At 50.6% G+C, this 27,181-nt stretch overlaps 1 protein-coding gene and 1 long non-coding RNA gene across 4 annotated transcripts; one reads left to right on the forward strand and one right to left on the reverse strand.

The window, feature by feature from the left end:
- The first annotated feature begins 12 nt into the window (after positions 1-12).
- LOC103679512 lies at positions 13-26,683 on the forward strand. Of its 3 annotated transcripts, none has more exons than XR_572965.2 (4): positions 13-189; positions 3,031-3,199; positions 18,030-18,251; positions 26,106-26,683. It is a non-coding gene; the product is annotated as an uncharacterized LOC103679512 (long non-coding RNA). The 3 variants fall into 3 exon arrangements; XR_005837179.1 differs by having other exon boundaries at positions 131-462; XR_005837180.1 differs by lacking the exon at positions 13-189 and adding an exon at positions 479-500.
- On the reverse strand, positions 20,034-21,817 carry POLD4 (DNA polymerase delta 4, accessory subunit). Its single transcript, XM_008709074.2, has 4 exons — positions 21,577-21,817; positions 21,235-21,324; positions 20,910-21,021; positions 20,034-20,535 (listed from the first exon to the last, which is right to left on the reverse strand). The coding sequence occupies exons 1-4, from the start codon at positions 21,671-21,673 to the stop codon at positions 20,511-20,513; spliced, it is 324 nt and encodes a 107-aa protein (XP_008707296.1). The 5' UTR covers positions 21,674-21,817; the 3' UTR covers positions 20,034-20,510.
- Positions 26,684-27,181: the final 498 nt, after the last annotated feature.

Genomic DNA, 27,181 nt, shown 5'->3' on the forward strand with positions numbered 1-27,181 from the left:
ACTGCAACGCTGGGGCGCCATCTCGCGTCCGTTCTTTTGACCGCCAGGTGGCAGCCCGAAAACTACATTTCCCACCGTGCCTAGCGCGTCCGCGCAGGCGCGAAGAGCCTCTCTCGTTTCCATGGGAATCTCGCCCCCAAGGGTCCCAGCTGCTAGACTGCGGACCGCGTGGCCGTTGCTCCCCTTAAGGTGCCTTCAAGCTAGGACGGGGTCTGCAGACAGTTGAGGGGCAGAGTAGGGAGCTTGAGGGGAGGAAGCCAGGCGGCTCTGCCTCCCGGGACCAGCGCTCCCAAATTCTCGGCGACCGGCCGTCCGCGCGCTCCCGGGGCCTCGGCGTTCTGAGGCGAGGTGGCCGGGGGAGGCCGGGGTTGGCGAGGCCAGTGTCCGCCTCTGGCCCGCGCAGCCCCGTTCGCTTCGCGCCAGCGCCCGGTCCCCGGCGGAGGGCCTGCGCGCCGCCGACAGGTACTCCCGGGGCGCGGGCCAGATGATTGACGCCGCAGGTGAATGTGGAGGAGCGCAAGCCGGGCGGGGCAGCGGGCGCGCCTGGGGTCGGATCTGGACCCGGGGCTCACCGCTCAGAGCTTCAGGCGCCCCTCTGTCAACGCGGCTTGGGCTGGAATTCTAGGGCACCTTGCGACCGCGTTGCAGAGCGGCCTCTGGCTCTGCGATCCGGGGAACAAGTCCCTTTATCTCTCCGAGCCCGTTTCTTGCCCTGTAAAGTAAGGAGGTTGGAGGAGGTGATCTTCCTGGTCTCTTCTAGAAGCTATGGGATCATTACCCCCTCGTTGCCCACCGCGTGCAAGAAGAAAGGGAACTGGATGGTTTGAGCTACAATCTCAGCTCAAGATCTGGAGTCAGAGAAACTTGGGTTTGTGACTTTGGGCAAAGTTATTACATCTCGTGAGCCTCGGTTTTTTTCACTTGCACCACTGGGAGTAATGATAGTGCCACCTCAGGTGTTTGAAGATTAAACGAGATAATGCATGTAAGTTTTTAACCCCAGGCCTGCACCTGGTGAGTGTTGTTCAAGTCCCAGCCATCATTTCTGATACCTTAAAAAACATTCCTTAGCTACTGTGAGAACTTTTCCTCAATTTTGGAGTCACTTCCTCTATTGATGGGCAAATCCATTCTCCTAGGCAGGCTGGTTTTACAGGCTGATTCCGATGGGGAAGCCTGAGTCTTCTTACCTACCGCTGGGTGCTGAAGCTGCATATCTCCTCCCTTCAGCTGTAGTCTGGGCTATATCCTTACCACGCAGCAGCTAGGGAGGGTACAAAGCCCAACACCACGCAGTGCAGAAGATACTTTCCCTTCCTTAAGATTCATGGAGGATGTGAGCAGTTACATGCTATGATGCAGAAACAGCTGAATATTGAGTTATATTTATATGACATTTACATAGGACTGGATACACACATTTATAAGGAATACAGGAATCCTATGCTACTTGCGTTGAGTTCAAACTTTGTATTAATTGGGAAAACCCTAACGAGGAATTTGAAATTAGTGATAAAATGTATTATTTATTAAGCCTGGGAACTCCCAGTGGCTTCACAAACAAGCCTTCACTCATCCAACAGGCATCTTTATGTGTAAGTTGTATTCTGGGAATAGTTTTTGACCACCTCTAATGTACGTGGTACTGTGTAGGGTAGTTTGAAGGATATAGAGATGTATCAAATGATCTTTGCCCTCAAGAAAACAGCCTGTAGGGATGCCTGGGTGGCTTGGTGGTTAAGTGTCTGAGTCTTGATCTCAGGGTGGTGAGTTCGAGTCCTCGCAGGGCTCCACACCGGGCGTGGAGCCTCCTTTAAAAAAAAAAAAAGTCCATGGAGAAGATCAGTAATGCATACAAAACACACAGTGCAGGAGGGAAGTGATGTGTCATGAGAGAGTACGGTGTCTGGTGTGCTCATTCAGAGGCAGGAGACACCACTGCTAAGTGGCTGTGTCGTGAGAGCAGCAAGGAGCAGACAGCATTTCAGCCAGGCCTCGGAGGATGTGGATAATGTGAATGTGCCAAGAAGTAGGGCAGAGTTCCTGTGGGCAGCCCTCAGACATGGGGGAGAAATGTCTGGGCCCCTAACTGGATGTGAGCTCTTAGAAGGCAGGGACTGGGTTTCGGTCAGTGTTTGAGTCCCAGCATGGCGTGTGGCTGGCACGTAGGAGATATTAGTGAATGAACAAGGGCTCTGAGTTTCCTGCAGAGACGGACCAAGATGTGGTCTTTGTGTTATCCTGAGACCCTTCTATTAAGCTTACATGCTGGCTTACAGACACCCTTCTAGGGGAGGAATGTGAGTAGGCAGGTGATTATGGGGCAAGGGCCGTATTGTTGGCACGTTTAGTACAGTAACTGGGAGCCACATGAATCGGGTCTCGTGAAGGGGCGGGAGGGTCTGGGAGCCTCCATCCCTGGAAGTGAGCCGAACAACGACAAGGGGTGGACACTGCAGCACAGGAATACGAAGTGGTCTTGAGGTCCAGTGATGGATACTCCTTTGGGTCTGTCTTGTGGCATTTGTGTCTGTTCTTGGCTCTTCTTTGTCTGTGGCCCACTTCTTCCCCAGAGAAATTTCTCTCCCATCTCTGAGCCACCTAGGAGTGGAAACCATGTCCTCCGTGCCAAGGCCTATAGCAGCTGCAAAGGAATGAAGTTGGCTTCAGCAGCACCATCTTCAGGCTGACTTCCGGGCCTGTCCTTCTAGTCCTGGCAGGGCTGACACTGTGCCGGGAGCTGGCGCTGAAGCTGACCACTTGGAACAGCTGTCCAGTGACCCTGGGGAGCAGAGAACTACCTTAGGACCTGGGATAGAGGAGTCCCTCGAGGAGGGCAAAGCAGAGACAGTTGAGAGGAGAATGGCTTGAGGACAGGGCAAACCCTCCCACGTCCTATTTAGACTGCCCCCTGAGATCTGCTGTGGCTCACAAAGGGTGAAGTCGTCCTCAGAATGAGGAAGCCGGGGAGTTTAAGTGGGTTCAACAAAGAAGGGATGGGGCACCACTGACTGCCGATTTTGTCCCCAGATATGGGATGGTGCAGGACTTGTGGAGGCTACAGGTGCTCCTCTTCCGGAACATGGGACCCAAAGTGAGCTGTTAACTCATCTCCCTGGCAGCCCGTGCTCCCAATCTGGAGTCCTGTTCTTCCTCTCCGTCCTGCCCCTCCGGTTTGCTCCCACTGCAGTGGCCGCAGGTAAGTGCCTGCTGGGTGTGCCAGGATTCCTGCGTGGCTAAGTGCCACGTACAGCTTTAGTAACTCTAGACCTGGTGCTCGAGAGGAGGCCCCACAGCTCAGTGTCTGCCGTGGAGGCCTACGTCAGCCTGCTTCAGGGGCATGCTGGTCCTTTACAATCCACAGCGGCCAGCAACTCTCCTGTTACGACTTTCCCTTTTCCACCTGAGGGATCTGAGTTTTTAGGTTATAGACCAAAGAGCCAAATGGTGGCATTGAGACCAGTGATCTTTCCACTGCCTTGGCTGTCACCGAAGGGCTACCATCTGCCTCCTGGTAAGGCCATGGTCATAGGCTAACCTGAAAGTAGACCTGTACTCCCCTTCCTTCCCATTTCAGCCAGTTTCCTACCCATTTTCCTCAGTTTTCCAGCCTGGCCCAACTGCTCTCTGTTGTCAGACATATTTGGCCAGAGTCTCTCTGTGCCGTGCCCTCACTAGACACTGACTTGTTCCCATGGCAGCATGTGCAGCCCCGAGCTGGTGCTCCGCCCCCTACTCTGCCGGATCTGCCTGCTCCCGGGCAGCTGCCCTGGATTGCTGGGACACTCCAGGGGATTCTGTGTCTGGGCTGGAGGATTAAGAATACGAAGCTATTCTCCCATTGGGTGGGGAGGCAAGTTGGCAAAGTTTGCCCAGTGAGATTCCCTGGCCTGGGTAGAAATGCCACACTCCTCTCCATTGGCAGCCGCTCAGTGAGCCTCAGAGGTCAAGATGGAGAGGGAGGTGTGGCAGGAAGGGGAGCGCAGAACAAGCCCAGATGCAAGCAAGGCCTCGTAGGCTGGCCTAGCTCACATCAGACATAATTGTGGGGTGCGTGACAGGTTGGGTAAAGGAGGCTGCTCCTCAAGGCCAGAGAGAGACAGAGCTGCTTGTATGTACCCCACAAAATGTATGTTGCCTGGGACGGCTTGGAACTGGGCGAGTGTGCTTGGGGCAGCAGCTGTCTACCCCAGCAGCACACACGGCTGTGTAGCTCGTGTCTTGGTTTGGTGGACTGACTCCCATGGGCTGAAGGCCTCAAGAGACCTTCTTCACAGCTTGTGGCATGAACTATACTGATAACATTGTGCGCCATCACCACTATCCATTTCCAGGACTTTTTCTTCAAACATCCCATCCCCCCTGATAATCTCTAGTTTACTTTCTTTTTTTTTTTCTTTTTCGTAAGATTTACGTGTTATTTCAGAGGGGAGGGGAGAGAGCGCACATGAGGTGGGGAGGGGCAGAGGGAGGGAGAGAAAGAGAGAGAGAGAAACAGATTCCCTGCTGAGCATGGAGTGCTGTGGGGCTTGGAACTGAAGTCAGGAGTCAGACGCTCAAAGGACTGAGCCACCCAGGCACCCCTCTATTCCACTTTCTATCTCCATAAATTTGCTTATCCTAGGTACCTCATGTAAATGGTATCATTCAATATTTGTCATTTTGTGTCTGGCTTATATCACTTAGGATAATATCTTCAAGATTTGTCTATGCTTCTAGCATGTGCCAGAATTTCATTCCTTTTGAAGGCCGAATAACATTCCACTACATGGAGAGACCACATTGTGTTTAGCCATTCATCTATTGATGGACGTATGGGTTGTTTCCATTTTTTGGCGACCGTGAATGATGCCGTAAACATGGGTGTGCAGACATCTGTTTGGGTCCCTGCTTCAGTTCTTTAGGCCATGTGCCTAGAAGCAAGCCTGGGGATCATATGGTAAGTCTGTGTTTAACTTTCTGAGCAATTGCCAAACTGTTTTCATAGCGACCAAGAAACTTCACAGTGATGCAACATTATTATCTAGATTGCCTACCATAATTACATTTCTCCAGATATCCCTAAATTTTCCATTACAGCTTTTTTTTCTTTTTAAAGATTTGAGACCCAGTTAAGGATCACATGCTTTTAGTTGTCATGTCTCTTGGTTCTTCTTCTTTTTTTTTTTTTAAGATTTTATTTATTTATTTGAGAGAGAGAGAGAGAGAGAGCACAAGCAGGGCAAGGGGCAGAGCAAGAAGCAGACTCCCCGCTGAGCGGGGAGCTGGACACAGGGCTCGATCCTGGGACTCCAGGAGCATGACCTGAGCCAAAGGCAGACACTTAACTGACTGAGCCACCCGGGTGCCCCTCTTGATTCTTTAATGTAGAATAGTCCTCCTGCCTGTTTGTTTTTCATGACACTGACATTTTTGAAGAATCCACACTGGTTGTCTTGTAGAATATTCCCCAGTTTGGATTTGTTTGAATGTTTCCTCGCAACTAGATTCGGGTTAAACCTATTTGCAAGAATACTTGCAAATGAGCGACATGAGCAGATGCTCTTTCTGCGTCATCACTTCAGCCGCTTCATGTCGCTTCATCTCATTATTGCTGACGCTGAATTCGAGTGCTGGTTAAGATGCCGTCTGCTAGATCTTTCCACTGTCCTTTCCCTTCACAGTCGTGAGCCGTGGGGTAAGTTGAGGCTGTGTGAATATCCCGTCCCCAGCAATCTGTCAGTCATTGGTTTTAGTATCAAGTAATGATCTTGACTTTAGTTATTTATTTCAGTTTGGTTTTTTTTTAATTATATCATACCATCTACATCTATTATGTGTTTAATATAATAAGCTACTATTTGTCAGTAAAGGAGAATTTTTTCTTGTCTCCTCTTTCTTTTTTGAGAGAGAGAGGGCACATGCGTGTGCGCGCAAGTGCGGGGTGGGGGAGGCGGGAGGAAGGGGCAGAAGGAGAGAATCTCAATGAGGATCCACACCCAGCACGGAGCCTGTCACGGGGCTTGATCTCAACAATCCTGAGATCATGACTTGAGCTGAAATCAAGAGTTGGGTGCTTAAGCCACTGAGCCACCCAGGCGCCCCAAACTCAGCATTTCTTAAAGGAAGACAGTGTTATCCAGACAATTTCCAGCATGTAATTAAAAATTATTAGTTATTCAAGGAAGGAGGGAAACATTATCCATAATCAAGAAAAAACAATCAGTGGAAATATACCGTGAGATGACACCGACGTTGAAATTAGTGTACAAGAACTATAAACCAGTTACCATAAATATGTCTAAGATTTAAAGAAAATATGGTGGTCCTTTTTTTAAGATTTTATTTTTTTATCTGAGGGAGAGTGAGAGCTCATGAGCAGGGGGAGAGGGACAGAGGGGGAGGAGGAGGCACAGCAGGGGAGGGAGAGGGAAGGGACAGAGGGAGAGGGAGAAGCAGACTCCCTACTGAGCAGGGAGCCCGACTTGGGGCTCAGTCTCAGGACCCCGAGATCATGACCTGAGCTGAAGGCAGATGCTTCACCAACTGAGCCACCTAGGCCCCCCAGAAAATATGGTGGTCTTAGTGGGGAGTCTTAGCAGAATAATTAAAACTGTAAAAAAGAACCAAATAGACTGAAAAATCCATTGAAGGGGCTTAACAGAAGATTGAAGAAGGCTTGGAAGAAGAAAAGGCCATGAGTTTAAGGACAGGTCTGGAGAAATGATCTCATCTGAAAATCAGAGACAAAAGTATTGAATAGAAATTAACAGTGGCCAGTGATCTGTGGGACGATATCAAACAGTCTGACATATGTGTCTGGAGTTCCAGAAGGAGAGGAGAGAGAGAATGGAACAGTAAAAATATTTGAAGAGATAATGATAAAAAAAAATCTGAAATTTGATGAGAAACATTCACTTACAGATTCAAGAAGCTTGGCCAGACACAAGTAGGATGAGCACAAAGAAACTCACCTCTGGACACATCGTAGTCAGACTGATGAAAACCAGAAGTAAAAAAATATTTTGAGGGGCACCTGGGTGGCTCGTTGTTAAGTGTCTGCCTTCGGCTCAGGTCATGATCCCAGGGTCCTAGGACCAAGTCCCACATGGGTCTCTCTACTCAGTGGGGAGCCTGCTTCTCCCTCTGCCTCTGCCTGCCGCTCCCCTGCTTATGCTCGCACTCTCTCTGTCAAATAAATAAATAAAATCTTTAAAAAAAAAGAGAGAGTAGATTTTGAAAGCAGGTAGGTTGCATATCAGGGAATAGTGATGTGGAAGAGCGGAGGACAGAAGACAGTGGGGTCGCACCTCTGAAGCACCGGCCAAGAAGAGTTTCGATCTAGAATTCTGCAGCCGATGGGAATCCCTTGCAGTAGGAGGGAGAAGTAATGCCATTTTAAGAAAAATGACAGAGGAGAGAATTTGCTGTTGGCAGGCCTGCACTACGAGAAATGCTAAAGGGCGTTCTTCAGGCTGAAAGGAAATTTGGCAACTTGGATCCGTAGGAAGGAATTAAGTACCACAGACATGGTACTACCTGGATAAATTTAAAAGCATTGCTTTCTTCTTTTCTTAATTTCCATAAAAGACAAATGTCTATTTACAGCAAAAATAATATTATTACATATAGGAATAAAATAGGATAGCACAAAGAATGGGAGAGCAAATAAAGTTATCTTGTTGGAACATCCTTACATTTGCAGAATGCGAAGAAGTTCAATTAGACTGTGATCAATTAGTGATGCATATTGTAATTTCTTTTTTTTTTTTTTTTAAGATTTTATTTCAGAGGGAGAGAGAACGCACGCAAGTAAGGAAAGGGGCAGAGGGGGAGGGAGAGAATCTCAAGCACACTCCCAGCTGAGTAGATGCAGGGCTTGATCTCACGACCCTGAGATCATGACCTGAGCCAAAATCAAGAGTCAGACGCTTAACCTACTGAGCCACCTGGGCACCACGCTTGCTATAATTTCTAAGGCAACCATTAAAATATAATAAAAAGATGTGTAACTACAAAGCAAAGAAAGGAAGTAAAATATGATATTAATGATATTTAATATCTTGTCTATTGAATTATAATATGTAAATATAATATTAATTATCCAGTTCCTCAGAAGAAGGCAGAAAAGGCAGAAAAAACTGAGGAACGAAAGAACATATGAAACCAATTTTAAAAATGTAGCAAGGTGATAGACTTTGCTACTATTGATATGTTGATATATTGAAATCCTCCCCCCCCAGCACCTCAGAATGTGGCTATCCTTGGAGACAGAGCCCTTGCAGAGGTACTAAGTTAAAATGAGGTCGTTAGGCTGGACCCTAATCCAGTATGACTGGTGTCCTTATAAGAAGAGGAGATTTGGGGGCGCCTGGGTGGCTCAGTCAGTTAGGCGTCTGCCTTCGGCTCAGTTATGATCTCAGGGTCCTGGGATCGAGCCCTGCATCAGGGTCCCTGCTGAGCAGGGAGTCTGCTTCTCCCTCTCCCTCAGCGCCTACCCCCCAACTTGTGTGTGCTCTCTCTCTCTCGCTCTCTCTCTCAAGTAAATACAATCTTAAAAAAAAAAAGAAGAGATATGGATATAGACATGTACAGAAGGAAAACAGCGTGAAGACGCAGGGAGAAGCTGGCTGTCTACAAGCCAAGGAGAGACGTCTGGAATAGATCCCTTCTTCACACCCCTCGGAAAGAAGCAAGTCTGTCAACACATTGATCTCAAACTTCTAGCTTCCAAAACTGTGAGGAAATAAATTTCTGTTGTTTAAGCTCCCAGTCTGGGACACTTTGTTATGGCGGCCCTACAAACGAACACAGACTTAAACCCAACCATATGAATAATTCCGTCAAATGTAAACATTCCAGTTAAAACACAGAGCTTGTCAAGACCCCACTACATGATATGTGAAAGGGATACGATTTTTCTACAGACACGGAAAGTAAAAGGATGAAGAAGGTATACTAGGCACGTAGAAAGCACAAGAAAGCTGGTATAGCTACGTTAATATCAGACCAAGTAAACATCCAGACAAGGAGAATTAGCAGAGATAGAGACACATTTCATAATCAGGAAAAGACCCATTGAACAAGAAACTATAATCCTGAATGTATGTGCACCTGATAGCAGAGCTACAAAAAAATGAAGTAAACATTGAAGGGGAGAAACAGCCAAATGCATAATTACAGAGATTTGAAAACTCCTCATTGATAATTGATAGAATAACTAGATAAAAAAGCAATAGAATATAGAAAATCTGAGCAATGAAACCAACCAACCTGATAAAATCGACATTAAAGGACCTCTATCGCATCATTGCAGAACGCACAGTGTTTTCAAGTACACGTGGAATGTTCACGAAGCTAGATTATATCCTAGGCATAAAATAAATTTCAGTAAATTTCAAAGGATTGGCGTGCCTGGGTGGCTCAGTCGGTTAAACGTCTGCATTTGGCTCAGGTCATGATCTTGGGGTCCTGGAATTGAGCCCCATGTTGGACTCCTTGCTCGGCGGGGAGCCTGCATCTCCCTCTCCCTCTGCCACTCCCCTGCTTCTGCGCCCTCTCTCTCTCAAATAAATAAAATCTTTAAAAATAAATAAATAAATAAATAAATTTATTTTAAAAGATTAAAATTTCACAGAACATGTTCTCTGATCACTGGAACTAAACTAGAAATAAATAAATAATAATATATCTGGAAAATCCCCAAATGTTTAAAATTAAAGAATATATTTGTAGGGGCGCCCATCTGGCTCAGTTGGTAGAGCATGCAGCTCTTGATCTTGGGGTTGTGAGTTTGAGCCCCATGTAGTATGGAGAGATTATGTAAAAATAAAATCTTAAAAAAAAAAGAATATATTTCTATATAACTAATGAGCCAAGGAAGAAAACAGTGAAGTTAGAAAATACTTCAAACTGGGGGTGCCTGGGTGGCCCAGTCAGTGAAGCGTCCAACTCATGATTTCCGCTCAGGTCTGGATCTCAGGGTTGTGAGATCGAGCCCCGTGTCAGGCTCTGCACTCAGCAGGGAGTCTGTTTGAGATTCTCTCTTCCTCTCCCTCTCTCTCTGCCCCTCTCCTTGCTTGCACTCTCTCTCTCAAATAAATTAATCTTAAAAAAAAATACTTCAAACTGAACAAAAATGAAAGCACAGCATATCAAAATTTGTGTATTGCAGCTAAAGATGTGCTTAGAGGAGAACTGATAACTTTAAATGCCTCTATCAGGAAGAAGAGAGAAAGATTTAACATTAATATTCTATGATTGTACCCTAAGACGATAGGAAAAGTTTGACAGTATTTCAAAAAGCTAAACATTTTTACCATATGACCCAGTAATTCTACTCCTAAATATAAAATACCGAAGAGAACTGAAAACGTATATTCATACAAAACTGGTACACAAATGTTTATAGAAGTATTAGTCATATAGCCAAAAAGTCGAAACAACCCAAATGTCCACCAACTGATGGATGGATAAATGGGGTCTGTCCACACAATGGGCTACTATTCAGCCATCAAAAGAATGTAGTCACGTGTTACAACATGGATGAATCTTGAAAACCTTATGCTAAGTCAAAGAAGCTGGATACAAGAGGCTACGTGTTGTTTGATTCCATTTCTATGAAGTGTTCAGAACACGCAAATCCACAGAGACAGAAAGTAGATCAGTGATTGGCAGGGGGGATTGGGACTGACTGCCACCAGGCTTCTCTGTGGGGTGATGGAAGTGTTCTGGGAATTAGCGGCAATGGTTGTACAACATAGTGAGTATACCAAAACCACGGATTTGTACCCTTTTCCTTTATTTTTTTTTTTAAGTAATCTCTACACCCAGCATGGGGCTTGAACTCATGACCCCGAGATCAAGAGTTGCATGCTCTACCGATTGAGCCAGCCCGGTGCCCCACCACGCTGATTTGTACAGTTTTAAATGATGAATTTTATGTATGATGTTATATCTCAAAGAGTAAGACAAGCTAAAAAGAAAAAAAAAAAAAAAAGAACGAGTTAAACCCCAAGAAATGAAATAATGAGAGCAGAAATTAGTGAAACGGAAATACGCAAAGAACAAAGAAAGCAAAACCGAAAGTTGGTTCTTTGAAAAAAATCAATAAAATTGGTAAACCCCTAGCAAGACTGGTTAAGAAAAAAAGAAGGAAAATGCAAATTATGAATTATTGGGAACAAAAGAGTGAAAAAGAGGTGAAGGAGAGTGAGGAAACTTTTGGGCAGATCGAATGTTCTAGATCTTAATTGGGTTGATGGTTACATCAGTGCATACATTTACCAAAATTGTATGCTTAAAATCTGTAATTTTGTTGTAGATAAGTTATATTTCAATAAAATGAGAAAATTAAAAAATTCTAGGAGCAGGGCGCCTGGGTGGCACAGCGGTTAAGCGTCTGCCTTCGGCTCAGGGCGTGATCCCAGCGATCTGGGATCGAGCCCCACATCAGGCTCTTCTGCTGGGAGCCTGCTTCTTCCTCTCCCACTCCCCCTGCCTGTGTTCCCTCTCTCGCTGGCTGTCTCTCTCTCTGTCAAATAAATAAATAAATAAATCTTAAAAAAAAAAAATTCTAGGAGCGCCTGGCTGGCTCAGTTGGTAGAGCGTGCAACTCTTGATCCTCTGGTTGTGGGTTCAAGCCCCACGTTGGGCCTAGAGCTTACTTACAAAAAAAGATCTACATACTGTTATCTCCATTTCAGATCTGACATTTGAGGATTTTGCCTCACCTTCCTTCCGTATTATGTCTCCCTTTTTTCCCCAGTGCGATCTCTGACTTCCAACATCTACATATTTATTCATTTTTTGTATCCTTCATACAAAAACAGCAAAACAGTTTTAGAATTCCTACACCAATGCCGTTATCAACAACAAACCTATTAAGTAAAGTTCAAGATTTTTTTTTTGTAGTCCTTAGGAAGTCCATGAACTATATTGAAAATTTATTTGTATTCTTGTATTATTTTTTCTGTATGATTATATTATCAATTTGACATACAGTAAGGTTCAGTTATTATTTGTGGTCAATTTTAGGATTTAAAAAAATTTCCTGATATATTTTTGAATTTGTAAAATATTCATCTGATTCAGGAGCTGAGACTATACAAAAAATACTTAGACAAATCTCACTCCCGTCCTCTCTCCCACCCCATACTTACCTACTCACAAAAGGATCCATTTTATTTATTTCTAGTTTACTCTTCCTACGTTTCTTCTTTCAGATTTATATCTTTTTTTCCTTTTTTCTTATACAAAGGTAGCACACTACATATTTAGCAATTTATCCTGGAAATCACTTTGTATCAGCTAATGGAAATCTCTCTCTCTCTCTCTCTCTCTCTCTCTCTCTCGCTACACGGGATTGCATTGGGGGGTTATTTGATTAGCTTCCATGGATGGGAACTTAGGTGGTTTCCAATGTTCTATTGCAAATGATACCCACGGTGAATAAGCTGGTGCCCGTGCTGCTGTATGTCTGTGGGAGTGAGTCTTCGGGATCAGTTCCTAGAACTAGCATTGCTGGATCACAGGGTAAATGTTCTGTTGTCTCCTGGCCAGCAGACTGTACTGTCCAAGCTTTTTAGCTTTTGCCAATCTTATTTGATGGAGGGTGTCTTGTCGTATGTTTAAGGGTGAACTGGAAACTCTTGGAGGCGCGGGACCCAAGCTGCATATTCCACACACTGCTCGTGCTAACAGGTGCCCCGTACTTGTGAAATGAGTAAACAAACAAACTGGTTGGATTTCTCCTGGACTCATCATGTTTGGACTCTTGTAAAACCTGTCACCATGACAGTTGACTCTTGTCCTGGTGCGGGCAGTGCCAGCTGCCTGGCAGAGGTCTAGTGAAAGAGGAGATGGGCCTTCCCCCTGCCAGCGCCCCCACCCCCACCCCCAAGGCCAGGTAGAAGACCCTTCTCTCCCAGTGGAATGTAGTAAAAAGAGTGCAGCATTATGAGTCCACAAAGCCATTGTAGTATGTGGCACGAAGCCCATTTTACCTTAGAATTGTCTCTAGTACTGTTAATATTTGTTAAATACGTCACCATGAACATGGTAACTGTTTTTCTTATTGATTGATTAAATAGGTAATATAGTCACATAGTTCAAAATTCAAAAACCCTGTTAATAAAAAATTTCCCTTCATTCCCTATTTCCAACCCACCAAGTTACCTTCCTTTCAAAGGCAACTAATGGCATCAATTTCTTGAGTGTCCTTTCAGAGATATTTATGCTTAATACAAGTGAATGCACACATTTTTTTACCAAAATAGTAGCATATTATATACACCGTTCTAGAAATCTGGTTTTTTCCCCACCTCACTTTTTTCACATATATTTTAGAGCTCATTCTATTCTACACCCATACATACAGAGCTTGCTGGAATGTTTTTGCCGTGCTGTTCCACTGTGTACTGTAACTTACTTTACCGGTGCCTTGTTGGTGGGCATTCAGGCTATTTGTAGTCTTTGCTACAAATGGCAAGATAATAAATAACCTTCTATATGTTATTTTACACATACAAGCGTGTCTGTAGGATAAATTTCTAGATATGGACTGAAAGAAATGTGTGCATTTGTAATTTTGACAAATAATGCCAAACTGGCATCCTCAGAGTGGCACCAGTTTACACCCCAGCGCTGCGGGACTCCCTGTATGGGAGGGTCCTGGGCAGCCCCCTCCTGAGAGCCTGTGGAGGAGGGGGCTGGGTGGTCCTGCGCGCTCTGGATGTGCTGTTCCTCTCTACTGTGCACCTGTGAGGGCCTCAGATGAGCCTCCGTGGGCTGGCCCAGTGGAGCCACAGGCTTCAAAACAGGACGGGAAAAGGAGCCCACTTCTGAAGTCCACAGCTTTGATGTGTCCCTTGCTGAGAAGGCTCTAGGAAAAGATGGCTCCTGCTATCAAGGCCCCCGCCACCCCCAGAAGTGACTTAGGTAGAGGCCAGATTTCACTCAGCTGACGCCTACACTATTCTCACAGGCTGGACAGGCCCAGCAGACCAGACAGGAGGTATGAACGCAGTGGGAAGGTTCTGTCAGCTCTGAGTGCCTGCCATGTAACCAGCCCGTGCTAGCATGCACCTCCAGGATGAAACACTCTAGCCCAGCAGACAGTGGAATGTAGCCATGGGACATGCTCTCATAAAACAGCAACAGGTTACCATGGAAAGCAGCGGAGAAATCCTCTTCTTAGGGAAGGCTGCGCAAAGAGAAACAGCATGTAGTCGAGGGGAGGACGACTGGACTGGGAGCGTCCACTGGTCTGGGTGAGGTGAAGGAGGCATCCGCCCCAAAGGAGGCTTCTGGGAAATGCCTTTTCCTTCAAGAGACTACGGGCCAAAGTAGGGCTCAAGAAGGACCTGGGAGCTTGTCCACCTTGTGCCCACCATGCTCCTTCTAAAATCCTCAGCTACAGGGCCGCCTTCAGGGAGTCCGAGTTCCCACAGTGTCCCATCCACACCTGTCTTGTGGCAGTGTTTGGAACTCGCTTGCAGGTCCTTCTCTCCCCCCACACCACCCAGGAGGCTCTGGGAGCTTCCGCACTGCGGTTCTGACCGTGTGCACCTGGCACACCGGGCACAAAGTCATTGATTTCTAGTTCAGGGCTCAGGTGAATGGACCGGAGGCCTAGCAGTCGTGTTGAAGATCGCCTAAGTCCTAGAGGTCATGTGAACCCAAATCTGCCTCAAGCCACCACTGCTGCGGCTTCCATCTACTTCTAGACCAGTTTGGAAACGTGTTCCTTCCCCTTGTGTACTTGAGTTTCTTGGCAAGTTAACTCCTGAAACCTTTGTGTTACCAGTGCGTTTGTCTGAGTTGGACGGTGGGTAAATGCTGCCACACCTAAGTCAACAGAGAAGGAATCACGTGAATCGCATGACCTTCATTGGCGGGTGTGGCCCTGGTAGTCACTGTGGCAGCCGGGCTGCCGGTGCCAGAGAGAACTACAACACGGGGACAGAGGGACGCAGGGATGAGTTAAGGCGGGCCATCCTCCTCCTTTCCACCTCCTCCTCGTGATATCTTCTGGCAGCATGCCACCAGCCACTCGAAGTTCTCAGGAACTACCTGGATGTTGCTCTCCCTTGGCTCTCCGGCCACTCTCCCTTCTTCTTGGCTGGTCTTCCACCTTCTGGAGAGGATTTCCCGAGGGCCATCTTTGGTCCTGTCTTCACGCCCTCTCCCTGTCTCTCTTCACCCCCTGAGAACTCACCCATGCCCATGGGCTTGAGTATCGGTTCTATGCAGGCGATCCCCTTGTGCCCTGGATGCCACCTCGCCCTGACCTCGCTGCTGGACTTGCCCTCTGGGCTGCCACTGCCTCCTGGATGCTTCCTTTTGGGAGTCCTGTCATCATCTTAAACCATCCATGTGTGAGATTGAGCTTGCCTTCCCTCCCAGTTTCCATTTTTCTGCCCATGGCATCAGCCTTCTCTCACCCACCCAAGCTCACATCATGAGTCATCTTTGACGCCTCCCCCCCACTCCTCCCTTCCCAAACACAAGCCTTGCCACCTGCCTTTGCAACATCTCTTGTAGCTCTCTGTCCTTTGCATTCTGTCTGCTAAACCAGGGTCTCAGCACCCATGTGCTGAATATTTTTTTTAAGATTTTATTTATTCACTTGAGAGACAGAGAAAGCACAAGCTGGGGGAGGGGCAGAGGGACAAGCAGACTCCCACTGACACGGCGCCCCATTCCAGGAGCCGGATATCATGACCTGAACCAAAACCAGACACTTAACTGACTGAGCCACCCAGGCGCTCCACGTCCTGAATATTTAATAGCTCCCCTGTGGTCTCCCTGCCTGCAGTTCCTCCCCCTCTAGTCTTTCTTTCTGCCTGGCCAGACAGAGTCTCCAGAATGATTATTTTTATCCTATCTCTCTCCTGCTCAGCAGCCTTCTGGCACTGTCATCACCATGGGTAAGTCCAGACTCCAACCCTATGCTTGGTCCCAGCCCCTCTTGCCGGCCTTATCCCACATGCCTGTAGACATCAGATTCTATTCCTGACACATCTGTGTGACCCTGGGAAAGTACTTAACCCCGCAGTGCCTGACTCTCCTCTTTAAAATCTCTTTATAAAAAGTGTATCATCATTTCCAGGGGAAAGAAGGCACTTACAATAGTGCTGGATATGTCGTAAGCACTGAAACCCTAGCTTCTTATTGCCGATTTTCGTAAAGCAAGTGCTGTAGTCTGCACACCTCTCCCCTTGGTGCACAACATCTGCCTCTGCTCATTACCTTTGCTCGGCCCGTCCCTCATTCTAGAATGTTCTTCTCCGCCCACCTACTCTTACTTACCCTTTCATGGGCCACTGACTCCCATTTTGCTTCCGAACGCTTGTTTGCCACTTCCTGCACCGCTACTCCGCCTGGCTGGGTGGCGGTGGGCGCCCTGGGGTAGATCAAGCCAGCCAGAGACCACACGTGGCACGTCTTCCCGGAGGGTTCATTTTACTTGGTAAGTTCATCCATTTTTAATGTTACGGCAACTACTCAGACATATCGTGGAGTAGAATATAAAACTGGCTGGAGATTTTGAAGATAAAGGATACAAGTAGTAAGAATATTCAGAGTGGAGGTGTCTTGGGCCTGCCTCCTGATGCACTGGGGGGTCTGCGTTCATTCTGCAGCGGAAAGGTCTGAGGAGCGGTGAGTTGAAGTGATGAGGCACTGAAGTCAGACAGAGAGGACCACTGCGGTGGGACCTGGCTGTCCTGGGCTCAGGGCCCCCACAGTGAGGGTCTCTTTAACACACGGTGCTCTCTCTCTCCTGAGGACTCAGTGTCTATACCACTCACAGTAGCCTGTGTATTACATTGTTTTTGTGGTTTTTTGTTTTAAGTTTCCACAGGGGTAGATCTTAACTGTTCAGGAGCCCCCTGAGCAGCGGGAGCGCGGGTACGGATGGGGTCAGTGGGGCAGGCGACCCTGGTGTGAGTCCCGCCCCGGTGTTTCCTGATTGAGCAAGTCTCAGCCTCAGTTGCCTTGTCTGTGAGCCGTGGCTATTACTTACCTAATGACAGTGTTCTGAGTCACTCTAGTCAACCACATAAGGAATGTGCAGCATTCAGCCCAGCAGATGGCACGGAGGGCACTTAGTAAACATCAGACCCCTCCCAGCTGCATGAGGCTCTCAGCAAACATCAGATCGCGAATGTTCCTACCAATACCATACTTTCCCACCTGCCTCTACTCCCACATCCTTGGCCTCCCTTCCTGTCATGCTGGATGCTCCTGCCTGAGGCCACCTTCTCCCTGGGTCCTGGCCCTGGCCCTTGTCACTTTCACAAAGGCCTCACTCATACGACTGCCACGTCTGTCTCCTGCGGCATCAGTACCGTCCCTCTTGGCTCACTCTGTCACTGTGTGATCATGCTCTAGTGTCACTGTATCTGAAACAGAAAACAAGGGACTCCTGAGGGGCTCAGTTGGTTAAGCGTCTGCCTTGGGCTCAGGTCTTAATCCTGGAGTCCCAGGATCGAGCCCGGCATCCAGCTGTCCAGCTCTCTGCTCATCAGGGAGTCTGCTTCTCATTCTGCCACTCACCCTGCTTGTGCTCTGTCTCTCTTAAGTAAATAAGTATCTTTTAAAAAATAAATTTAAAACAAAAGACAAAACGATACCTCAGAACCCCTCCCTTGAGGGGCACCTTGGTGGCTCAGTCAGTTAAGGGACCAACTCTTCATTTCAGCTCAGGTTGTGATCTCATGGGTCTTGAGATCAAGCTCCACATCGGGGTTCCCTGCTCAGCAGGGAGTCTGCTTGAAGATTCTCTCCCTTCGCCCCTCCCCAGGTTGCACTCATGCGCGCGCTCTCTCTCAAGTAAATAAATAAATAAATCCTAAAAAAACAAACAAACCCAAAATCCTCTTTTGATCCCACGTCCCTCTGGTCACCAGTCTGTTCCTCTGCTCCCTTTCCAATAAAAGTCCCTGGAAGAGTTGGCATGCTCCTGGTCTCCACTTCTGCTGCCATTCCCTCTGAGCCCACTCAGGCACACTCTTACCCTGACACTCATGGAAACTTCTTGTCCCCAGGGACCTCTGCATTGCCAACTCCAGCATGCTGCCCTCGGGCTTCATTTTATGAGCCTCTCCAAAGCATCTGAGACCCTGAAATGCCTTCTGTCCAGGCCTCCCAGGCCCGCGCCTCCGGATTTTCCTCCAGCCTGCCACCCTCAGTCTCCTCCCTCGCCTCTAAGCGTAGGCGGTGCAGGCCTGTCCTTGGACCACTTCTCGTCTCCATCTGTACTCGCACAGGTAACCTCATCCACATTCAGGGCTTTAAATGCCATCTAAAAAACGCCCACATTCACATCTCAAATTCAGAGCTCCCCAGAACTGCAGACTTGCGTGTCCACCACCTACTCCGTAGCTCTGCTTGGGTGTCAAGCGCGAACTCCTGATTCCCCAGCGCTCCCCATCCCTCGCCAGTCTTTCCCATCTCAGTCGTGGGAACTCTGGCTTTCCAGCTGCTCGGACCAAAGCCTTTGGAGTTCTCCTTGACTCCTCTCTCTCAGACCCACCGCCAACTGATCTCCCCACCCTGGTTCAGATCACCATCACCTCTCTCAAGGCCAACCCCAAAAGCCTCCCGAGTGGTTTGCTGCCTCTTCTCCCCCCAACCCCACAATCTGTTCTCCACCAACAGCCAGAGTGATGTTTTCAACACATAAGCTTGATTATGTCATTTATTGGCTTAAAACCCACCAGCGTCTTCCTGTCTCACTAAGATTAAAATCCAGAGTCCTCATCTCAGCCTGAAAGGCCCGTGGGAGTGACCGGCTCCCTCTCTGGCCTCATTTCCTGCCGTACTCCTCTCGCCCCCTCTGCCCAGGCAGCGCTGGCCTCCACGCTGTTCCTGGACCAGGGTGCAAGCCCTCCTGTCTTGGGAAGTGTGCTTGCTGTTCCTTCTGTCCAGAGCACCCCCGTAGGTGCAAGTCCCGTTCCTGTACTTCGTTCAGGTCTCTGCTGAAATGCCAGCCTGTCAGAGAGCTTCCCTGATCAACCTCTCCAAGCACCCCTGGCATTCTTGGACCTCTAACCCTAATTTTGCCTACCACAGACCACCACGTGGCATAATATTTACCTGTATGTCTTCTTTAATCTCCTCACCACTAACAACACCCAAGAGGACCTCTAGAGCCTGGCATACAGCAGGCGCTCAGCAGATGAGCAGGGGCGTGGGTGTAGACGGGAAGAGCCTGGTGCACATGGCCGCTCATACCATGTACCTGCTGGTCCATGCCGAGCAGCCCCACACAGCTCTTCCAGGCTTCAGGCTCCCTTTCTGTAAAATCTACCTTGACAGCCCTTTAGAAATTTTAGAGAGGATTCATTTAAAGTGCTTGAGGCACGGGCAGTGCCCAGGACAGTGGGGGTTGAAAAGGCCACTTGGCTGCTCTGTAGGCCTGTCCCCAAGGAGTTAATAGTAGTGCTGTCTCTGTCTACCCAGGATGGAGGGCTGGTACAGCCAGTGAAGGTAAACACAGTGTGAGGAGCACTGACTCCAGTCTCCGCATCATACCATCCCAGGGTCCCCTAAGCACTGTTTCTGCTCCACGCAGCCCCCGTCAAAGCCCGTCAGATGACGGCCGTCTCTGAGCAGGGCCTGCAGGCTGAAAGCCTCCTCAACCCTGCTTTGGATCTGGGTGGCCTCAGTGTAGGAAGCAGAGGTGCTTGCTGGGAATGTGTAGGTCTGGACTTTATAAGGCGTGGGCCCTATGGATCCTCCTCTGACAAAAGACCCATTTTTGTGAGGTGGGCCGCACTGGGCAGTCTAGGTGGCAGGTCAGGTAGGTTTTCTCTGGCTGGTCTCTGAAGGTGGCTGAAGAGTAGTTTCCCTATAAACCACCAGGGGGCGCCAGAGGCTGATCAGCTCTAATGAGGACTTGTCCCGCGGTCTATTAAGGTGTCTTTCTTCCGTCCCAGGTCTAGGGTTGGTCCGCAAAGGGAAAGCATAGTGCTGGTTCTCTCCCACCTATCTACTTGCTGGTTGCTGCCAGCCCAAGCAGGGCCGCATTAAGGGACTGGAGGTCAGGCTTCCAGACTCAGTGTTCTTTATTGATAAGCATTAGTGAACCCCTTGCCAGTTCTGCCTTCAGATTCCCAGCCGTAAGTGGAGTGCATCTTTGCCTCTTAGTTATCTGCTTCAGTCTGCCTGTGTCCAAGGCTGTGCCTGTTTGCCACAGTATTCCCAGGACCACAGTATTTGTGGTCAGGGAGGCCTGTAGGAGGCATCTGAAAGGTCATGGCCAGGTCCTTGTCCTCAGAGACCACTCTCCATGTAGGAAGTGCAAGCTTCAGCTGTGTTGGCTCTCAGAGGGGGCTCCAGGAGCCTGCTGGTTAGATGGAGGGCTGAGCCTCAGAGACTTCCAGATTCAACCTCTTTTCTCTCTCTATGAGGCTCTATTCCTGCCAAAGTTTCTTCACAGCAGAACTGAGCCAAGGGGGCAACACCTGGCTCTCACTTGAGTCTTGAGGTTCTGGGACAGCGGGCAGGAGGTCTTAGGTGGTGCCTCAAAGGGGATAGAGATGCCAGAGGCTGTGCAAGAGGAGGGGGGAGGGAGGGAGAAACCAGAAAGAGTCAGTTAAGTCCTTCATCTGATTTCACCAGGCCCAATTCTTGCTCATGGCCTATAGTCCTTGGCCAACCCCTCTGTACTAAATAGATAGTCCCTTGGGCCCTGGGTGCACCCTTCCCCCACCATTAGCTCAACGATAAGGATTATTAAAGCAATCTTCTGCCCTCCTGAGCCAGGCACCTTAGAGAACCTTCTTGCCTTTTCAGCAAGGCCCTAAAGCCTGCATCCATTTCTCCCTCAGGTCAGGGCAGCCCCCACCCCGGGGGCCAGCAGGCTGGTGGTGCCTGATGAAAAACCTGGCTCCTCTGAGAGCCCTCCCTGGCCTGTCTCTGACCTGCACTGGAAGCGGGGATCTCCAGGGTGGGTCTGTAGCACCTGACGCACTTCTGGGGGAGGCTCCAAGCCCATCTGCTCCGCCCGATGCCAGCGCTGCAGCCGTGTGATCCCTGCCAGGGTGGGAAGAAGACTGGCATCTCAGGGGGGGTGGGAAGAGTTCAGGCTAGACAGTGTGTGTGGAGGGGTGTGTCGGGACCTCCACACCCCCTAGTCTCAGGAGACAGTGCCAGAAAGGGGCAGGCAGGGGCTTGGGTTGCTTCAGGGACGTGCGGGTGACAGGACTGTCTCCAGGACATGTTCCTGGGGCCTGAGAGGGTTCTCACCTGTGCAGGGCCCGTACTGCCAGGCGAGATCAAACTGCCTCAGCAGCTCCAGCTCTGCTTCATCCACGCTCAGGGGCTGGGGCTCTTCCCCTGCAATGACATGCTGCTCCTCAGGCCTGCCCAGGCCTGTCCCCTGCAAGGCCAGTCCCCTGGCCCTCACCTCACAGCTGCCCTGCTGCTCCCCAGCCCTCGCCACCCCTTTGCCTCTCCCGGCCACCGCCAGGCCTGGAGTAGGAAGTAGAGGACGTACTTCACTTCCCCTTCCATTGCCCACGTCCGCCCACGTCCTCTCATGCCCCTCAGCGGTGTCCGCTGCTCCCGCCCCCCCCGCACGTAAGAGACCTAGCTCTGGTGCCAGCTCCCCCTTGCTGTGCCCAGCGGGGCCCTCCCTCCTCTTCACTACGGGGTAGGAGTCAGTGATGAGCCGCTTCCGGCCCATGGCGGCCACCCAGGCAGGCAGAGAAGGAGGCGACTGCGGGGAAGGAGAGAGAGAGGCCAGCGGGCACGAGAGAGACAGCTGCTGAGAGAGAGAGAAGAGGGCTGGGGCCAGAGAGCGAGCCCGGGGCCAGCGACAGGCAGACAGGCTGACCCAGACAAGCAGAGAGGAAGTCCGCTGGTTCCAGGGTATGACGCCTGTCCCCCACCCCCACAAGCGCACAAACATCAAAGACCTAAACCAATGGTTGGCCGCCTCTGCAGGGCGGGGCCCGACTCCAGCCAATGGCAGGCGGGAAAGGCGGAGGGGGCGGGGCAGCTGCGTCAGCTGTGTTCTGGGGGAGAAGGGGTGAGGCTGGGGTGGGGGACCTGTCAAGATGCCCCAGACTGCACCACCTCCTCCTGCCCCCCTCCTCCCCGTTGGTCTGCAGTGGGTCTCGGGGGACTTATAGAGCGTTATCCTCAGCCTCTCACTTCCCGTTTTCCCTTCCTAGGCAAATGTTCTTTTCAGCCTCAGTAATCCCCGTGGCCGGTTGGTAACTCCCCAGAGTCCAGCTGGAGCCTCCACTCCCACCCCTTGTCCCGCAGAGCCTTGTGGGGGCAGGTCTGGAGGTCCGAAAAACGTTTGGGCTAATCCAGCCCCCTTCCCTGCTCCCACCCCACCCCCACCATCCCCAAGAGACCTGGCTGGAGAAGACCATGGGTTCCAAAGCTCCTTTCTCACAGTCTGTGCCCAAAGACCCTGCCCGCTCTTAGTCCAGGCAAGCGTTGGCCTTGTCGACTCTCTGGGGGTCCCGTGGGCTGCCCATGCCTACCCTACTAGCCAGGAAGATTCCACAGTGAGCAGGAGGCCAGAGTGGTTGTATCCCCAGGCCTTTATCAGTAAAATCTGCCCTGTTTCACTAATGTGATAGTATGAGCAGAAAACACCAACGATAAACTAAACACTTATATGGCACTTACGGTGTGCCAAGTACTGTTCTCAGCACTTTCCCACATATTCACTCAACTAAAATAGATGTAAAGTGCTTTTTTTTTTTTTTTTATTAAGTAATCTCTACCCCCAACGTGGGGCTTGAGCTCACAACCCCGAGATCAAGAGTCACACGCTCCACCAACTGAGCCAGCCAGGGGCCCCATAAAATGGTTTTTCAAAGTAGGAAGTGCTAATCGTCACAAGCGTTGTGGGGCCCCAGTTAAACCACAGTCTCTCTGTGCCCTCCCCACCCAGGAGCTCAGAGGCTAATGGGGTAGGCAGATGGGACACACAAGCTGTCAGCGCAAAGATAAAATTCCTAACAAACAGGAAAGGGGAGAAGGGTGGGTCAGAGAGGAGTTGGACCACAGGGTTGGCTCAGCACTGGAAGACCTCCTGGAGGAGGCGGGCTGCTGTAAACAGTGTCTCTCAATTCTCCACCCATGACCTTTGTCCCTTGGGCTCCTGTCATCGCTGAGTCACCCCTACACCCTCCTCCCCCTCACCAACTTCCTGGCAGCAGGCAAAAGTGCTGGTCAGTGGGAGTCTGGGAATCAGCACAGGGACCAGCCCAGCTCTAACCGCCCTTTAGAGATCCCATCCAGTTTTTCCAGGAGTGCAAGGGCCTGCTTAGACGCTTCTGCCTCCCCCTCTTCCACTGCTCTGGGGCCTGGGTGCTCTGTGTTAGAAGTAAGGTGGGCATACGAGAGGAAAATGCTCTGGAGAGTAGACCACCGAAGGGGCAGAGCAAGAGCAGCCATGTCTTCAGGGGCCTCCCCCTGCCTGGCTCTCCTCATCCACTTCCTTGAGGAGGGCTGAGTGGGAGTCAGAGCTCGTGAGTGCGCTGCACAGAGCTGGAGGGCCCTTCCCTGCTTTATTTTCTGGGCTGGGCCTGGCCTAATCCCCCATCTGCCTCGTGGACTAAGTGGGGCCCACATTGAGGGAGACAGGGGCCCTGCTGCATTGAGGAGGAAAACAGGAGGCCCTCTCCACCAGGCCTGGGAAGGGCTGAGGTGCGGGGGCCAGTCAGGCCCTGTGCACTCTACAGAGGGGTGCCCAGGCTCTGTGGGACTGACCACTCTCTTCCCAGAGGGCGTTCCCAGAGGTGTGTGGCACCTCACTCCTGAGCCCACAGAGCCCTGAGGGAGTAGGAAGCCATGGGTGGGGCAGACCCCTCCTCATTCCTGGTCCTTCCCACCCCTGAAAGCTGATAGCCGTGGGGCCCTGCCACCGCCCAGGGAGCGTGAAATGGGGTGTGCCGCTGGGCGGCCACAGTGGCTCCTACTGCGGCCCGAGCTCATTCCCTCTTTCCTCTGGCACCCTGACCTGCTCTGTGGGCACGGTCTGGGCCATCCCTGCCAGCTGCCCCCAGCTCTGCCTGGCCCAGGCCCTGCTAGCCTCTCCCACCTAACCTGGAAGATGTCTCCCTTGGCCTTCAGCTTCCCTCAGTCCCAAGAAAGAATCAGGGCTGTCTGCTCCAGTGCAGGCACCCTAGGACTGGTTTTCTGGCCTGGAGTGGAGAGAACTCTCCGCAGGCAGCATTGCCCTCCTGTCCTAGTCAGGCAGTAGTGGGACTGAACTCCACGGCTCAAAGTAGTTGGCACCCAGGAGTTTTGGAACCATCGCTGTCTAATTGGCGTTCTTCCCCAACTCGGTTTCTGGATCCCTGAGGTGTGCTGGCCACTAGAACCTTGGCCTGCCCATCCTCAGGTCTTTTTCTTCTCCACCTCTCTAACCTTGTCTGCCCCCTATCAACTTTTTTCCTGGAACCCCTGTCCTGACTCAGGCAGCCTCCTGGACTATCCCCAAAACTGCTATCGTGGGGCTTATCACAAGTCAGGCGTCAGGCTGGAGGGCCAGGCCAGAGGTCTGAGTTGGGAGCTAAGTTCTCCCTCCTTCAGGGAATTTCCTGAGACCCAGGAGCCTGTTTCTGTGTCAGCTCTGACCCCCAGAGGCTGACGATGGGACTAGCAGGAGTGACCTTTGCACCTCGGCCTGGGAACACTCAAGGGCCTTGCTTTAGGCCAAGGCCAAAGTCTTGGGAGAACCCAAGAGAAAAGGAGAACAAAGAACTGGAATAGGAGCCCAGCACCTTCCTGAGGGCTGAGGCCCACTGCCTACTGCTCCAAGGGGAAGGGGGATTAGGCCTGGCTTAGCTCAGACAATGTGGCAGGGTGGGGGGGCCTCAGCACTGCGCAGGCGCCTGCCTGGGGAGCCCCTTCCCCCTCCCCCTGCTCACAATGGGGCTTGTGGAAAGAGCCAGCTAGAGCTAGGAAGGTGGGGGCAGGTAGAGGGAGGGAAGCAGCTGCCTGGGGCCCAGCAGGCTATGGGGCGTAGCCTGCTCTCCTTCCTTCTCCCCAGCAACCCCCTTCCTCAGGCCCTCAGGCCCTGCCACCCACCCTGAGCTGGAGATTCTGGGCAGCCAGGCTCATATCCCCAGCCCCCACATATTCACACACCCTGGGCCCCATTCCCCACCCTGTGTGCCAGAATTCTTTCAGGCAGCTCCTCCTAGTCCATCATGACCCTCCCAGACACTCCACCTCTCCCTGCTCTGGGGTCTCTGGCCTAGTGGGCTTAAGAGGTAGGAGCCTGATAGAAGGCAAAAGTTCCCCTGTGTCTGGGTTTTCCTGCCACTGGCTGTCTTTTCTACTTTGTCCCAACCACCCCCTCCAAAGCTCCCATCACCTCCCCTTTCACCTTGGCCAGCCTGGCCCTGGAGAAATTCTGGGGGAGATTTGAGAGAGATCCTTCTGGACATTTCTCACCTTGGCCACCAGGTGTCAGACTTTGTCTAGCTGGGAGGAAAGTCCTAGCTAGCTTCCACCCCATCAGCCAGGCCTTAGAGATCTGGGCAAGTTGGGGAGCGGCCTAAAGGTGACCTCTGAACTCGGGAGGCTGAAAGACCCTGAAGGTTGAGAGAAAGAAAGGGCTGGAACTCTGGTCCTACAGTTCACAGCTACTCCCTCATTGTCCCCACCCCCACCTCACTGACAAGGGCTTTGTCTACTGCTGGGAATTGGGAAACCAGGCTGAGTCAGGGAGCTCAAGAATTGCAGGGACAAAGGCAGGGACAGTTGTGGCTCCAGAGAAGAAGGGGGAGCTGAGAAGCAGCTATCCATCAGAGCTCTCAGCCAGGGGCCTGGATCACTGGCCCTTACCCTGTAGGTTAAGGGGAACAAGGGCCTCCCTTGGCCCTTCTCCGTTTGGGGTGGCCATGGCAAGTGGGTGAATGTGTGCATGTGTCCGTAAGATGAGTGCTTGAATGAGTCTCTTCATATACTGAGAGGGCCCTAAGTCCTCGGGTGTTGGGCCAGTCCGTGCAAAAGCAGGAAGCTGACAAGGCGTCACTACCCTTTTGCCACCCTTCACCTCTCCTATACCCACTCCTACCCCTGCCCCCAACATAACCTCTCCCAAGTGACAGTTCTCCATCCTCTCCACGTCCTCTCACATGCAGGTGCATTTCCAGAAACCCAAGATGATGCTGAGATTTCTAATCCACTCCGTGCTATCGGAATAGAGATGATGGGGGAAGAGAGCCTTCTCTCCCTCCCTCCCACTCTCCCCAGCCTTCCTGGAACAAAAGGACTTCTAGAGATGTCCTCTCTCCATGGCACTGCGGGACCCCAGGCATTCCAGGTTCTTAAGCTGACCTCTGCATACCTGCACCCCTGACTCTAAGGCCACACTTAAGAAGTGGGACCTGGGATGACTACTACTAACTCATCACATCTCCTAGAGCCACTGTGGGTGGAGAACAAGCTCACAGAGAAGCCTGCTGACTTGTCATTTGCCAAGAGCTACCTGCCTCATGGTCCCAGCTCCAAAACCCAAAGAGGGGACTCACACCCCGACACCATCAGTAGGGAGCTATTTGGGGGAAGAGTTCAAGAACTCAAACTCTTGGGGCGCCTGGGTGGCTCAGTCGTTAAGCGTCTGCCTTCGGCTCAGGGCGTGAACCCAGAGTCCTGGGATCGAGCCCCACATCAGGCTCCTCCACTGGGAGCCTGCTTCTTCCTCTCCAACTCCCCCTGCCTGTGTTCCCTCTCTCGCTGGTTGTCTCTCTGTCAAATAAATAAATAAAATCTTTTTAAAAAGAAAATAAAATAATTAAAAAAAAAAAAGAACTCAAACTCTGAAATGCCCTTCCTGGCTCGGCTGTCCTCTGTCCACCTCCCCCACCTTGCTGCTGGGGGTGCCCCCTCTGCATCTTCCAGGGGAGTCACCTCCAGCGCTTGCCCGCCCTTCCCAGTCACTCTCCTCCCTTCTTTCCCTCTGCTACCAGCCCTGTGTGCCGCTGTGGCTCCCAGCCACTCAAAAGCACCATTTCTAACCCTCTGGAGTCTCGACTGACCCTCGATTTTCTGCCACTCCTGCTTTGGCAGTCCTCGGCCTTGGGAAGCACCCTGTCTTCTCTCTGTCCTCGCCTCTGGCCACGTCTGGCTTGCTAGGGAATGTCACAGTCCCTGACAGAGACGCGTGTGCTGATGTCACCTGGCTCCATGTGGCTGCCCAGGAACGCTTTTGATTCCC

Source organism: Ursus maritimus, unplaced genomic scaffold, assembly GCF_017311325.1.
Source record: "Ursus maritimus isolate PB19 unplaced genomic scaffold, ASM1731132v1 scaffold_23, whole genome shotgun sequence".
In the NCBI taxonomy this organism is placed as follows: Eukaryota; Metazoa; Chordata; class Mammalia; order Carnivora; family Ursidae; genus Ursus; species Ursus maritimus.

Coding starts and splice junctions, on each gene's coding strand:
- POLD4 (XM_008709074.2), bottom strand. CDS start 21,673: ATGGGCCGGAAGCGGCTCATCACTGACTCCTACCCCGTAGTGAAGAGG. Junction 21,022..21,234: donor GCAGTACGGGCCCTGCACAG/GTGAGAACCCTC, acceptor CCACCCTGGCAG/GGATCACACGGCTGCAGCGC. Junction 20,536..20,909: donor GATCCCCGCTTCCAGTGCAG/GTCAGAGACAGG, acceptor CCTCTTGCACAG/CCTCTGGCATCTCTATCCCC.